Source organism: Hydra viridissima, unplaced genomic scaffold (genome assembly GCF_058129835.1).
Source record: "Hydra viridissima isolate aposymbiotic clone 2 unplaced genomic scaffold, HvirCarnegie_v1 scaffold_11, whole genome shotgun sequence".
NCBI classification, from domain to species: domain Eukaryota; kingdom Metazoa; phylum Cnidaria; class Hydrozoa; order Anthoathecata; family Hydridae; genus Hydra; species Hydra viridissima.
In genome coordinates this window covers 6,178,172-6,194,440 of record NW_028324310.1, presented here as the reverse complement: position 1 = coordinate 6,194,440, position 16,269 = coordinate 6,178,172, and the positions used below count along the sequence as shown (strand labels likewise).

Genomic DNA, 16,269 nt, shown 5'->3' with positions numbered 1-16,269 from the left:
CCTGTGCGCAAAATTTGGTGAGTATTGGATCAAAACTGTGGATTTATATAGCGCACATAGACATAATTTAATCTTTACCCTGCCGGCACAAGCGCATTTTAGACTACTTTTAGAGATCTTCATTTGGTCTCCGTGAAGAAGGGTATTTAAATTGCGTTTTGTAGACGTTTTCTAGATATCTTATTTTAACTCAGAATGGTATGAGGATATATGCTTCATATGATATAATACTTGCGCTTTTCTTTTTTTTTTTTAATTTCACTTTTTCATTAATTTTATTTTTTTTTGTTTTTTTTTGTTTTTTTTTTTGTTTTTACTTCCTCATTAGGTTTATATTTTTTCTTCCTATAATATTTTTCGTTTGCATAAGCTTAAGGTTGGTTTAACAAGCAACTCTTTATGTAATAATGAAATGGATATCATTGCTATTGATATTGTATTATAAATAGAGAATAATTAGTAGAAACCAAAGAATACAACTTAATCACAGCGCATAAAGTCTTAGGGACGATTGAAAGTGAAATATATCATGCATATTCACTCGTGAGAATGTTTTGGATTTAGCGTCTATAAATTTGAAGTCAACTTAACCTTTGAGATCTTTTATCTAGAAAAGAGAAAGGGAGGGGCAGGGGAGGGGAGAGTAAGGGGATAAGGATGAGTAGTAGTAACATTTTTTACATAAATTAACCCTTTATTGGCCAGAAATTTTGAGAAAATGTTACCAAACCAAACAAATAATTCCATTTAAATTTTGTTTCAAAGTAGGAAAAATTAAGAAAACAACAACACAACTAAATGAAACTTTTTTAAACTATTATAACATATTTACAACTAGATCATTTAATGCAGGCTCTTTGCCAGATGATGTTGCGACAATGGTACATAAATTTTTTAAAAAAATATTGCGCAAAATATATCAAAGTGAAATAGAAACCTTAACTAACAACAACAGCAATAAAAGTCCTGTAATAACAAAAAAAGCATAGTAATTGTATATGTGAAATATATATACATATATATTAATTGTAAAAAAAAAAGAAAGTCAAATTAATAAATAAAATTTTAAATACTGAAACAGATGATGAAAATAATACAGAAGAACAAGTAAAAATATCAAAAACAAAAAATTTAAAACTTGATAAAAATACTAGAAATAGGAAGTGATAAATAACAAAAATAAGAAGAACTTTAAGATACAGTGTTTTCAGAAAGTATTAGCGCACTCGTAATTTTTATATTATGGACAACTTCAAATCAATATAAGTTGTAAAGTAATTTAAATTTTGAACTAATTTTTTTTTTTAATGAAAGGTAAAAGCAATGAAATTAAATTATAATGTTAAATATTGTCAACCTGCTTGTTTTTTTTATGAGTTAATTAGAAGTTTAATGACTACTCGGAAAAATGTCTGAAATTAAGCGTGCAAAAGTATTAGCGCACTTACAGTCTATCAAAATTCTAAGAAAGTTTAATATTTTATGTGACCACCTTTGTTTTTAAGGCATGCCAAGACTCTACGCGGCATAGAATCTATAAGTTTTCTGATTAGTTCTTGTGGCACAGTGTTCCACAACTCTTGGATTTGAGTTTTGAGCTGCACCAAGTTAGTGGGCTTGCTTTTTTGTAATTTTCAGTCCATCCAACTCCAAAGATTTTCAATAGGATTTAAATTAGGTGAGCGAGCGGGCCACGGCATTAGATTCAACCGTTTTTCTTCCATGTATTGCTTTATTGAGCGTGCTGTGTGGCAAGGAGCGTTATCTTGTTGAAATTGCCAGGTGGAGTCAGCCTTGAAAACGTCCATTGATGGCTTTAAATAATCTTCTAATATCTCTTATATCGATGTTGATTAAGGCGATCAGTGTAAAGATGCGCCAGTCCATTGCTAGATCCAGCAATGCAGCCCCAAATGCCAATTGAAGCTCCTCCTCCTTGAACTTTTGACATGATAAAACGAGGATTATATTTTTCGTTTTTGTATCTCCTCGCGACAACCCTTTTCTTGCGATTAATAATTTCAAAATTTGACTCGTCTGAGAAAATTACTTTTCTCCATTGCTCTACAGTCCATGCATCTCTTTATTTGCACCATTTTCTACGCTTGAGACGGTCTTTGATACTTAAGTGGCTTCTTTGTTACAAGGTATGAATTGAGGTGTTTTTTCTTCATAAGCTTGCTATTGTTGATCGGCTAACTTGATGTGCACCCAACGCTGTATTCAGGTCTGAGGCGATTTTGGCTATGCTCATGTTTGGGTTGCGTCTAGCGAGCATAACTGCTTTATTTTCGTCCCTTTCTGACATTTTTTTGGGACGACCAGAGCGACTTTTGTCTTTGACTGTTCCAAACTCATTATAATTTTGAGCGTTGTTCTAACGCTACATTCACTGATTTCAAGTTGACGTCCGATTTCTCGATTGCTGAGACCACTTTTGTTCAGGCCAACAACTTGCCACTATGTTTCAATTGATATGCTCCTTAAACCCATATTTTTGTTCTTGCAATTTTAAAGTTTTAACTAACTGTATTTCAAATGATTTTCCGCCACTTCAATTTATTCCTCTTATATTTTTTGACTATTATTAATCAGCAGAGAGTTTTTAACAAAAATTAACCAAAAAAGTTTTTCTCAAAGGAATTAAACGAGTGTGCTAATACATTTTAAATGAGTGCGCTAATACTTTTGCACGCTTAATTTCAGACATTTTTCCGAGTAGTCATTAAACTTCTAATTAACTCATTAAGAAAAACAAGCAGGTTGACAATATTTGACATTATAATTAAATTTCATTGCTTTTACCTTTCATTTAAAAAAAAAATTAGTTCAAAATTTAAATTACTTTACAATTTATATTGATTTGAAGTTGTCCATAATAAAAAAATTACGAGTGCGCTAATACTTTCTGGAAGCACTGTATAACAATAGTGAAGATACTAAAAAAATGTCCAAATGCTGTGGATCTCGCGTCCATAGAATGAAAATAAATCTATCTATTCGGCCTTTATCTCTTCATGATGAAAAATATGCCAAATGAGCACATAACTATGTCTGATGTATAAATTTTATCTCCAATTATTTTTTTGTCCCATAACTGAAATATGTTGTAAAAGTACTTTTTTTTATTGTCCATTTTTAAGGAACATAAACTTTGACCAGGTTTCAACAGTTATCATTAGATTGATTGTTAAAATAGAAACATGCTTAACTCCATTATGAAATGTCTCAAAGTGAGGATTTTTATAAACTCATCATATTATGTATTTCTAATGCCACTTAAAGATATTAAGGTAGTTCTTTGGACCAGCAGTTGGAATCTGAGATAAGGGTACTCCCAGCCAAGGAAACGGAGCTTTTTTTGGTCGATGTTTTCCTCCACATACTGTAACTGTTTCAAATTTTGGCGGCCAGTGTAACTCACAGATTACAGTGCTCTTGGTAACAACTGAATTAGAGATTGGAATGGCTTTTATCCATTTTTTACGCTCAACATTGTAATTTAAAATATGATGCACTGATACACTTTACTAACTTCACTCGATACATACATTTTGTTCATTTTGATAATTATTGTGACAAGCATACACACAACAATTTTTTTGGCACGAATTCTAAAACTCCACTTTAAAATTATCCAAGTTTGTTTGCATTACATCATGCAACAATAATTACAATATATCATAAACAACGTTGGATTTTCTCTTTTAAAAACAAATCTAAACAAATAGTTCTCTTTAACCGTAAAAAATAGGCCTGCACAAAAAATTCCGGTTGCACGAAGAATAGGCCTGCGGTAAGAGGGGTGAGGGGGAGCGAGAGGGGTAGAGAGAGAGAGATGGTTAAATTTTTGTAAGATAAAACCCCCTCCCCTTTGGTCACATGAAGTCGAAAATTCTTAGGTTTGTGCAGATCCAGCGTCCATAGAATGAAATTCGTACATTCACGTGGGCCGTTTCCTGGTGTGTTATTGGTTAAGGCAAACAATGAGCTTGGAAGTTCGCCTCTGCCACAAATGTCTATCCTCCCACAAGAGGTTTGCCCTAATGAGCCAATTATGGTAAATACACCTACGTTAACAGGTTTTTAAAATAGACTTAAAAAGGGCTTCTGTGACACAAGTTTCAAAATCTGCAAATGCCAGGAGTAAACTGAGTAAGTTTTTGTTTTAGTTTTTTGAGTTGTTTGGCTGTTTTACAGAGTTGCTTTAGCTAGCTTATATGATTGGGGGACAATACTTTTCTTTGACGTGCTAGTTTTACTTTGAAAAATTTTTTTTGTTAATGTTTTATCAATTTTCTCATGGTGTTTGTGTTCGTTTTATGAAGGCGATTTGGTAGCGTTGTGTTCCGTATTTAGTAAAGTAGAATTTTTAAAATTGATAAACAAGAATGCCTCCTGCAGATCTAGAGCTTTTTTCCTTCTCCCTCCCCGGTTTCTGATAAACAAGAATGCCTCCTGCAGATCTAGAGCTTTTTCCTTCTCCCTCCCCGGTTTCTTTTACAGTTCTTGTTTTTTTTTGATCTTAAATGAAAAAAAGTTTCAAAATCTGCAAATATCAGGAGGAAACTGTGTAAGTTTTTGTCTTGCTTTTTTGAGTAAGTTTTTGTTTGGCTATTTTACAGAGTTGCTTTAGCTAGTTTGAATGACCGAGGGACAAAATTGTTATTAGACAAGCTGGCATCTCTTTGCAAAATTTGTTGTTTATGGTTTATCAATTTTCTCATTATGTTCGTGTTTGTTTTATGAAAATGATTCGGTAATGTTGTGTTACGTATTTAATGAAAGAGAATTTTTAAATGTAATAAATAAGAATGCTTTCTGCAGGTCTAGAGCTTTTACCATCTCTTCCTCCCCGGTTTTTTTATAAGTTTAAAGTTTGCCTTGCGGACGCAATGTATACAAGAGCTAGCTCATTTTTTGATACAAGTTTGTTTGTTTGTTTGTTTTTACTTTTTTTTATCATCATTGTGTTTATAGCACTGAAATGAACGAAAGAGCAACAGTATACAGTAAAAAGCAGGGCTGTGGAGTCGGAAGTTGCTGTTCCGACTCTGACTCCTTGATTTTAGGCCGTGGATAGAGTGCCGAAAGTCGGCACTCTAACGAAATTTTCTTATAGTGCCGGAAGCCCGAAAAACCATTCCAAGAAAAGCTGCTATAATAGCTCCACAGATATACTTAGGTCGTTAGAAAAGTTCGTAGAACTCCCCTCTAAAAAAAAAAAGAAGAGTTTTTTTTAATTTTGTTTTATCAAATATTCAAAATAATGTACATCGTTATCTATACAAAGTTGCATCCTTTCAAGCCATTTGTCAAACGTTTTTTTATACTCTTCTTTGGGCATACTTTGAAGTAGCTTCGTTATGCGAGTTTTTTGACTTTCGACGTCAGTATCGTCATCAAGATTTTTTTTTATCAAGTCGAATAGCCAATAATCGGATGGAGCTAAGTCTGGTGAGTATGGTGGGTGGCGAATTATTGTAATTCAAGCTTGGTTTAGACAATTTGTGACGGTTTCAGTCACATGGGGTCGAGCGTTATCATGGAGAAATTTGAAATTTTGAGTGCCTGTTTTAGGTCCTTTGCTTATTTATTTCGCATATAAGAGGTTTCAAACAATTTTTTATATAATATTCGCTAGTAATGGTGTCTCCCTTTTCAACATAACCCAAATGAACAACACCTGTTGTTTTGAAGAAGATGTAGAACATGTTTTTCGGCTGAAACCTGTCGCATCTTACTATAGTTCTTGGACTTTCACCTTCACCGACCCAACTAGCGTTAGCCGACTTGTGTCCAACTTGTCTCAAATAAAACCACGACTCATCCCCTGTAATAATATCACATAGTCTCCATGGACCGTTTCTGAAAAGAGCTAAATTTTCCTTACATGCCTCAACTCTATTCTTGCGATTTTGATCGGTTAACTCGTGGGGTATCCAACGTGATGTTAATTTTCTTTTTTTAAGTGCGTTGTGAATGATTTCGTTGATTGTAAAGCGATTAATCGATGTCAGGACTTCAATTATATCATGTGTTGCATGAGGATTTTCTTCAATAATGGCTCGCACACGTTCAATATTCTCAGCTGTATACGTGGTTTGAGGGTGCCCTGAGCGAGGATCATCTTCGAGACTCTCTCTACCATCTTTAAATAAAGTAGCCCACTTGGCAACTGTACTATATTTTGGAGCTTGGTCACCATGAACTAAAACCAACTCATCGGTTATGGCTTGTGCTGAAACTCCAAGTAGAGCACGGGTTTTAATATATGCTCGATATTCAAATTTATCCATTTTTAAATTTTTTCTTGAAAACGTATATAGTAAAATTTAAATAACTTTTTTAATAAACATTCAAAATACTTCAACAAGTACTTAAAATGTTCATAATTAAACGCAGTTTAAAATGATATATAAATATTTAATTATTTCCTGTCTCATTGTATCTTTATAGATGAAGTTCTACGAACTTTCCTAACGACCTAAGTATATTCATCATCTGATGCTTTAAATCTTAAGAAGAATGGGCACTCTTTCTTATAAGTTATATAATAAACATGTTCAAAATCAGTTATTTTTTCATGAAATAAATATGCTATCCTTTGATGAAATAAGGCATTTAAATTAGAACATTGTTTATTTGCTATGCATAAATAAGTTATCAATTTATTTTTTTAAACCTTTATTTATAATAAATTCTTCATTAATAATAACAAAAGTACTAACAAAGTTTGACGTTTTCCATTGCCTTTACTTGTAAATATCCTTCCACCATTTCTACAAGAATACTTTATATAGCAATACTTTATCTGTAGAGCTATTATAGCAGCTTTTCTTAGAATGGTTTTTCTAGCAGCTTCAATTGCTTTGGCGTCACGAACCTACAACTGCACAAAATGAGAATCTTCGTATTTCTTAATAACTGATTTTAAATCTTCAAATGATAAAAATGTATCTTTGCATGCAAAACTAGTTGACATCTTTTAAGTATGAATGAAATGAAATTTTTCAAATATATAAAAATAGAATTCCCTTAAAAACACATACCCCTTAAGCACTACACTTATAAACTTCCAGCTCTGGGTTCCACTAATTCAATGAGATTATTAAACAATGATTGAATCAGTATCTCTAAACATCCTAGATGACAAATTAATTAGAAATTTACCTCTTTTACAACTTTAAAATCCTCAAAAAGAGAATGCAAATCAAATTTTTGGTGTTAAAAATGGCTCAATTTATGCATTATGACCTCCTACTGTTTAATAATTTAATTTTAAGTTTGCAATTATCATATTTCTTGATAATGTTAGACTTGTTCTAATCCACCAATGTAATATTTACTAATTTACAAACTCTTAAAGATGTTTATTTTGTATTTTTTTCGCAGTGCTATGGGTGAAGTTTTTAAGGGGTCACTAGTTTTAAAATAGGAAATCTAGCTTTTAATACAACAACAATGTATATTTTGAATAATAGGAAATATGAAAAATGATAAAAAAAAGTATAGATTTAATACAGTTTAATAAAAAAAAGTATAGATTTCAGTACAGCTTTAATAACAGCAATAAATATTTTTTGAATAACATAAAATGACAAAAAAATATGAATACCATAAAATATTCTGAAAAAGAGACATGCAATAAACAAACATTTCATCTAAAAAAACATCTCTGAGTCATTAAGATTTAAAATACTTGAATTAGAACCAAAGTAGAGTGTTTTTTTTAAAAGAATTAGAGGATAATGCTGCTGATGCAGGAAGAATCATTGTTGGCTTTTTGTTATCAATGCGACAAGCCATTTTAGTAAATACAGATTTAAGAATGGAATGACATAAAACTCTTTTAAAGATTTTGCAAGACATTCTTCTACACAAGAGCATTGCAGTATGCAACGATAAAACAGTTTATTTTCTTGGAGCTTGTGTTTCTTTTTCTCCTCTGAATCACGACTTTTTTTCTGTTTTTTCTTCTTTGAGAGAAACCACTTTTCAAAGCACATCTTAAGCCTCCATAGATCTATGCACATTATTGACCCTTGTTGTTTTTGTTTAATTAACTTTCTTGGGTTTAACCTGGTTTACTGAAAGTAAACCAGGCACTTCTGCTAAATTTAAGCTTTTCTCATATGATTCCTTATGATTGTGACATTTCATACATTAATTTCCAATATTCGGCTGAACCATACCTTCCTTTTGTTTGGGCGACTTTGGATTATGATTTTGGAGTTGTTGCCAAGGGTTGGTCTTTTGAGGTTACACTTCTTGTTTTCTTAGGAGTAGAAGATTGTAGAGAAACATCATCAGTTTTTTCAATAAGGAGAGCTGCTTGTTCAAATTTATCCTGTTGCATATCATCAACATTAAGACCATTCTTACTTATACCAACTCTCTAAGCAGCTGCTATGATATTGGCAGCAGATGCCCAATTGTTCCACATTATTCCTAGGATATTCATGAACCTTTCTCAATTTATTATCTAGAAAGAGGAAAAGAGCTCATCTCGCGTGTTATTACAATATCAATGGAGCTGTTGATTTGGTTCTTGGTCTAGTAGCTGTGTGACTCCAGTAGTATCAGGCGGAGACACAAATAAATTGATTTGCTTTTCATGTAAAAAATGAGGAGCTTTAAAGTCAAACCGCAATGAATGATGAACCGCAATCTACTGCCTCTGATTTTTGATTTTCTTTAGCTCTTATGCCTTTTCTGTTTTTGTTCTACTTCTTTTTCTACCAGCAGAAATCTTAAAATTAAAATGCGGTTTTCCCATACTATTATTTTGTTTAAACACTAAAAATAAAGAATATACATACTTGATTAGAGATTATGAGCATAAAATGAACAGAAAGATACCAGATATAGCCATTTTACCATCTTTTAGTTAAAGAAGATCAGTATAAACATTCTCTCCATTCTTCTTCAGTGTAAACATTCTCTCCATTCATTCCTGGCTATTCTAAGTAAGCTTGTGGAAGCATATTTTACCTAATATAATGTGGTATTTAAAAGGGAAATTTTGTAGTTTTTGGCGCTACTCGACTTTCTCCCCCCCCCCCTAATTTTATGATTGATTCTGATAGAGAATTTTATGCTGATTCATAAAAATATAAAAACATAGACCTGAAAATCAACGGAAAGTGCTCTAATTCGAAGTCAAAGTTGTAAAAAATCCCACTAAAAACCCTAATTTCGCCATTTTGAAAATTATAAGTTAATGAACTTTTAGCTGACAAAAGCAATACATTAAAAGCATGGTTTTTACGCTAAGAAAGTCGTAAAAGTTTGTGTTGCGCAATAAATTTTAAAAAAGAATTCAACAGTTTTTTTTCCTAAAAGAAGAACTTTTGAAACTCAGTTCATAGTTGTTCTATCACATGTAAAATTTAGAACATGTAACCTTCAAACCGTTTTTTTTAATAAAAAAAACCAGCGTACGATATAATAATAATTATTCATCAATTTTTCTACATTCTCAAATTCTACGTTCAAACTTTATTTGAAATCTTCTATTAATTTCATTTCCTTATAACACTTTCGTTACCATACTTTAAAATAATAATGCTAAGGCTTATGGAAACCAGGTCTGTTTATTGCGCAATGTAACGGTAATAAATTTTCGTTAAAAATGAAAGCGTTTTGAAAAAAAAAGGCGAATATTAGGGTTTTTAATGGGATTTTTTACAACTTTGACTTCGAATTAGAGCACTTTCCGTTGATTTTCAGGTCTATGTTTTTATATTTTTATGAATCAGCATAAAATTCTCTATCAGAATCAATCATAAAATTAGGGGGGGGGGGGGGGAGAAAGTCGAGTAGCGCCGTAGTTTTTAAGGGACTTTACTAGCTAAAATGCTATTTTTTGTTAGACTTAGTTAGCAAGCCTCCTTATATAGTATACTACGCTGATTTCTGATATAATAAGAAAAAAATTTAGAACTTTCAGAAATTTTTCATTCATATAAATCAATTATGTTCCTTGTAGTTTTTAAGAGGAATTCTTTGAAAAAAATAGAAAATTCACTCTGCTAATTCTCACTAAATATAGCAAAACAAGGATAACGACCTCCAGGGCAGAAAAGCCCTAAAATAGGTATTTTCAAGTCACAATAAAAAAAGTTCAAATGGTTGACCTGTAACGGATGTACTCCATTTTGAAAAATTATGTAGTTTTTAAGGGAATTGGGTCATTCCAGTAGATTTCAACAAAAGGTTGGTGGCACTATGTCTCAGATTTTGCTCTTCTTTTGAAATTATGTTAATAATAATAAAATATGAACAATTTGAAAATTTCAATGCATTTGCATTATCCGTTACTAAATTATCGGCATTAAAAGATTTGCGATGGAAGCCTACTTTTTAATAAACTGTATTTTTGGCATTTTAATACGTTTATAACTTTTTTCTGTAATATAATAAATGCATATTTTTTTATTTACTAAATAAATGTAACTTAGCCTAGATAAAAAACAAGGTGCAGCTTATTTATTTGATTTCAGAAAAAAAATATCAGCACACAAAACAATTTTCATTAAATTGAAAAAAGTACTACTTTTATGCCATTATAATTTTTTTCTGATGTATAATAAACTATGTATAATTTTAGAACTATAATCTTTGCCATAAAAGTAGAATTAAAATTTAAAAAATCTTCATTTATTGTTTAACAGAAAAAATATATACATCGTTAAAAATTGCCATTGATGGAAATCGACAAATTTTGGGCTTAATTAAAATAGTCAGTAAAATTTTCTGATACCTTGTACCAAACTAATAATGACAGCAAATAATATTCATGTATAGTATATTATTTAGCAAATAAAAGTTTTCATTTATTCAGTAACATGTTAAAATGACAGGCCATTATATATTATGACATAATCTTATAATTTAGCACACTAATCTCCGCCATAACTAATTTTTAGAAATATTTTTACATAAACTGATATTACAATAAAACATTTTTATTCAACAATACAAAAGTAATGATGCCATCCATACATTATTTCAAATCAAAAAATATAAAATTGTCTTTTATTTGTGCTTTTAGGGTACAATTTCGGCTTCCCCAGAATTTCTTGAGCTCATGTCACAGGTTCCCATAACAGGAATCATGCTGAAAAGTAAATTTATATATAAAAATAAAGATTAGACAGTAAACTAATCTTCTTCAACATAAAATTATGAATGTCTTAGATTATTAAATAAAAATAGGCTGTACATGTTAAGTAATGACTGAATATCTGATTAAATTCATAATTTAATATATTGCACATCATTGTTAAAAAATTGATCATCAACTAAACTAATCATAGTTATGATGGTTATTGACAATTATAAATAGTTTACTAATAATTTATTTCTCATATTTTATCGGAATATATATTGCCTCACCTGATGTCAGTCAATGTGTTGGATACAGAAGTGGATTGTATATTTTCACATACTTTGATTTTTCTGAAATTTCAAAAAAGGAATAAATTACAAAAATGTATGCTTCCTGTTTATTGTTATTGCTATTATTTCTTTTAATTAAAATTATATTTACTTTTTTTTATTAAATAAGCTTTCTTTAACTGGAATAACAAGCGTTCCATTGATATGCTCACTGAGAGTATAAGCAGCAAGACCATTATCTGTTATTCGAAAGGCATGGAAAGATCGGGTTCCTCTTATTGGATCAGTCATCTTTTGGTATCGAGTCTGTAGAAATGATTGGCATTGAGAAACAGCTAACTTATCAACATAGATGAATCTAAAATTAAAAATCATATTTATTCATTACTATATCATTTTTACTAATTATTTTTCATACTTTTTCATTCATTACCATTTTTTAATTATTTTTTTTTTATCATTTATTTTTTTATTTCAATTTTATTATTATTTTATTTTTGTATTTGAACAAATATTCATGATATGTTTGAAGTTGAATTGTAACAATGTTATTGATTCAAAATAAAATACAGTTAGTGAGTGTAAAGTACTTACTCTATTCCTTTAATCTCGTCAATACAACAGTTCATAATTCTTTCAGCATTGTTAAGAAGGTGTCCCTGGAGTGATAACTTAGACAACACTCGTTTCACAGTACCTCCAATACCGTCACATACATTTTTGCCGTGGCTTGTGGCAAAAAAATTCCAGGAGGCTTCTACACCAAAATCGTGTTTGTGGTTTGCAAGATTCACTAAGTTGTATCTAAAATCGTAGAAATGTATGCTGTACAGCTTTACAAAGGTTGTTAATAAGCCTATTATTACAGGTATAGATTACTCACCGATTTTTGTATTGTGCAGCTGATCCATCACTGAAATAATGAATGTGTTTCAATTCTGAAACCAATGATTTGAATTTTGGTAAAAGTTCTTTAAGGAATGAGTGAACTGCAACATGGTTATGATCCATGGAGTTTGACAGTATGCAGTAACATTTTGATGTTAAGCCATTGGTTGTGTTGTAGTAGGCAGCAAATGGATGTAATGTCACTTGAGTGGCTGAGAAGTATGCTGCTTGTATGGAATTTTGAACAATACATGTATAATTTTCGGCAAAGTCACCTATAACCAGAATTTCATTTTGCGGTAGAGAATCCTTCAGATTTCTAAGGTATGCAGCTTGTCTATGCCTGACAAATTCATGAATGGATAGTTTCCAAATATTGAGACTTAAATTTTCAATGAACACATGTGCATCTTCTGTGATTGTTGTTAATTCACTGCGGTCAACATTTACCCATTGTTTGAAAGTGTAAGTGTCACTATTTGTAGCATATCTTTCCAGTTCCATCTTTACAGCGTTAACTCCGCCACAGTTTTCACACTTGTGGAGCATGCATTCTTCTGAATTTACACTGCATACTTGTATAGCCATCATGGTTTTTAGCTCTAAGGTACTATCAAGAGCACAAAGTTTGAGTTTTGGGTTTTCATGACACTGACATACGCAAACACTGTGTGTACCAGAAGACCCTGCCAAAACACACCATTTAGGCCTTAAACTGGCAAATGTGGAGAAACCAACCTTTATTTCTGGGTATTTTAATTTGAACGCAGCATAAAGTTCCTTTAAGTTGCATAGAATTAAAATTTTTTGTTTATGTGATTTTCCTACATCAGTATTAACACTAATATAGTCTTTCTTGCCGGGAAGTAAACGAGAATTTTCATCATTTTCATAAAACTCTTTTATTGTTTTAGTAACATCAGGTGTCAACTTCTTTGGTTTGTTGTTTTCCAATATTCGATCTCCAAGTATGCCTTTTTCATCCCTTAGTTTTCTTGCCTCTCTTACCATATACTGTGTAGTGTTAAACTCTTGCATTGTAAATTCAAGTGTCCAATGTATTGGGACAAGTGTCAGCAATTTTATTTTTTCAGTTATGTTAACTTCTCTGTCATACTTCTCCCTTAACTTCATAACAAAATAGTCTAATGATTCTGCTTTAAGAGTTGTTTCTGCATCACTGGCTTCAATGATATTAACAGAGTTTACTGATTCATTCAGCCTTCGAACTTTAACTTTGACTCTACTTTGAAGTTGTTCATAGCTTCTTTTTTTGCTAATTATAGGGGAATGTCCAAACGATGTTAAACTTATGTTGAGATCTTCAACATTTTTTTTTATATGTCCATCATCTATATAATCAGGATCATTTTCTATTTCAACACTGATTCCATCATTTTTTGCTCTCAGCTTTCTTAAGCAGGGACAACATATCTTTTGGCCAGGAATTAGGGCGTTGTGGATGCTGTGATGAACAAGAGTTATAGGGGTTAAATTCTTTTTAATGACCTTTGTGTGAAGATTCAGAGGATTACAACAGCTACGAAAATTATTGCCATAGTATCGAAAATATTCCATTTCATGATGAGTGCAAATTGTCTTCAAGTTCTGTACACTAATTCCTGTTCTCACGCTAAGCAAATATTTATGTTCATGTGTTATATCACAAACATCTGACTTTGAGACATAGGATAATTTGTGGCACTCTTGATTTAAATGATCACCTAATGAACACGTATTGTTAGTCATTATGCCTGAATAATAATAAATTTTTACTATAAACTAAGAGTTAATAGTAAAAATTTCAAATGCTTATAAACTAGTTTCTTTAGTGACTACAATGTCTTTAAAGTGTTTATAATAATTTAAAACTAAATATGTTTTTAAAGATGTTTTACTTCAATTTAACACATACTATAAAAGAAAAACAAAAACCTAAGTACTTTATTAAAAAAAATTCTTTAATTATGGCTTAAAGTTTTCTACATTTTACTTTAATTTACACACACACACACACACACATATATACATATATATATATATATATATATATATATATATATATATATATATATATATATATATATATATATATATATATATATATATATATATATATATATATGTATATATATATATATATATATATATATATATACCCAGCAAGCACACAACGTTGAAATAACGTTGATCAACGTCGATCAACGTTATTTCAACGTTGTTTCAACGTTGTGTGCTTGCTGGGTATATATATAAATATATATAAACGCTCATATCTTTTAATAGGTGTCATTTTAACATGTTACTGAATAAATGAAAACTTTTATTTGCTAAATAATATACTATACATGAATATTATTTGCTGTCATTATTAGTTTGGTACAAGGTATCAGAAAATTTTACTGACTATTTTAATTAAGCCCAAAATTTGTCGATTTCCATCAATGGCAATTTTTAACGATGTATATATTTTTTCTGTTAAACAATAAATGAAGATTTTTTAAATTTTAATTCTACTTTTATGGCAAAGATTATAGTTCTAAAATTATACATAGTTTATTATACATCAGAAAAAAATTATAATGGCATAAAAGTAGTACTTTTTTCAATTTAATGAAAATTGTTTTGTGTGCTGATATTTTTTTTCTGAAATCAAATAAATAAGCTGCACCTTGTTTTTTATCTAGGCTAAGTTACATTTATTTAGTAAATAAAAAAATATGCATTTATTATATTACAGAAAAAAGTTATAAACGTATTAAAATGCCAAAAATACAGTTTATTAAAAAGTAGGCTTCCATCGCAAATCTTTTAATGCCGATAATTTAGTAACGGATAATGCAAATGCATTGAAATTTTCAAATTGTTCATATTTTATTATTATTAACATAATTTCAAAAGAAGAGCAAAATCTGAGACATAGTGCCAACAACTTAGATGGAAAATTGTTGAAATCTACTGGAATGACCCAATTCTTAATTAAGGGAATTAAGGGGGGGAGGAGGTGATAAATCAGAAGTAAGATAAGTAATTTACTAGGAGGAGGTGATAAATCAGCCACATATAAAACAAATTCTAGAGTATTTCTAAAAAAAATGCATAACTAGTTAATTTAAAATTATAAGTTATAATATAACTTATATCACTATTGTTTTTCTTTAAATACCTTTTAAAAATATAAAGTTGGAACATCACAACATGACCGAGTAAATTTAATTTCTAGAATTGTTGACCTTGTCTTTCCTTTTAGTTGTTGTTATTAAAGTTTATTGCGCTGAGACGGACGCATTAGGCACAATTCTAACAGCTATTATCTGAAAGCGCAACCTCGTTTTAGGTTTTCTATGGAAGGAGGTGATAAATCAGGCGGAGGTGATAAACTACTACACTCCGCGCAAAATCGGACTATCTGCAATCTCCGCCAAAAACAAAATAGACCTTTTCATAAATATCTGCGACGGAGAATGGAGATTTTTCAAAGCGAGGCAGTGTTTGTAACAATCAAAACAAACTTATCTTTTACCAAAAATTTTGTAGGGTTTAGAGGTGATAACTGGTGGTATTTTCTCTATTTAGTTTCTAAAATTTAATTTTCATTTACTATGTTATTGTCTAAGGTTAACCCTCCATTTCTGGATTCTTTCCTTTTCTTGAGAGGCACTTTATGTATAGTATTAATGTTGTTGCCTAAAATTAGCCCTCCATTTTTGGATTCTTTCCTTTTCTTGTTAAGGCAGTTATGGAATAATTTTTTAGTTTTTTATGTTTTTTTTTTAAATTTCTTAATAGATATAAGATAAACTTAAATATAAAATACACTAATATAGTCAAAATAAAAAGGTAGTTATTAAAGTAACATTAAGTAAAAAACACTAAATCAGACAAAGTATTTAAAACTCTTTCAACATCAGGAGTTATTTTTTGATATATAAGATATTTTTAAGTTTTTTCTCTCTGTTTTCTAAATTCTTAGCAAAA

The 16,269-nt window shown here is 30.5% G+C and overlaps 2 protein-coding genes and 1 pseudogene across 2 annotated transcripts; all 3 read right to left on the bottom strand.

Annotated features, from left to right (window-relative positions):
* Positions 1–5,576: 5,576 nt before the first annotated feature.
* Positions 5,577–6,299, bottom strand: LOC149881911 (histone-lysine N-methyltransferase SETMAR-like). Its single transcript, XM_090065864.1, has one exon. It carries the CDS (start codon positions 6,297–6,299, stop codon positions 5,577–5,579), a length of 723 nt encoding a protein of 240 aa, XP_089921990.1.
* A 919-nt stretch (positions 6,300–7,218) lies between these two features.
* On the bottom strand, positions 7,219–8,883 carry LOC145193986 (uncharacterized; annotated as a pseudogene).
* Positions 8,884–10,992: 2,109 nt separating this feature from the next.
* On the bottom strand, positions 10,993–14,171 carry LOC149881910 (uncharacterized). The gene is made up of 5 exons (XM_090067704.1): positions 12,287–14,171; positions 11,998–12,207; positions 11,555–11,761; positions 11,401–11,463; positions 10,993–11,122 (listed from the first exon to the last, which is right to left on the bottom strand). Exons 1-5 carry the CDS (start codon positions 14,038–14,040, stop codon positions 11,053–11,055), a joined length of 2,304 nt encoding a protein of 767 aa, XP_089923830.1. The 5' UTR covers positions 14,041–14,171; the 3' UTR covers positions 10,993–11,052.
* Between the last annotated feature and the right edge of the window lie 2,098 nt (positions 14,172–16,269).

Bases quoted from the DNA above. Each gene is read 5' to 3' on its own strand.
- LOC149881911 (XM_090065864.1), bottom strand. From the start codon at position 6,299: ATGGATAAATTTGAATATCGAGCATATATTAAAACCCGTGCTCTACTT.
- LOC149881910 (XM_090067704.1), bottom strand. From the start codon at position 14,040: ATGACTAACAATACGTGTTCATTAGGTGATCATTTAAATCAAGAGTGC. The intron at 11,464-11,554 runs GTAAATATAATT...TTGAAATTTCAG, and splicing joins AGCTTATTTAATAAAAAAAA to AAAAATCAAAGTATGTGAAA. The intron at 11,123-11,400 runs GTGAGGCAATAT...TTTACTTTTCAG, and splicing joins AACACATTGACTGACATCAG to CATGATTCCTGTTATGGGAA.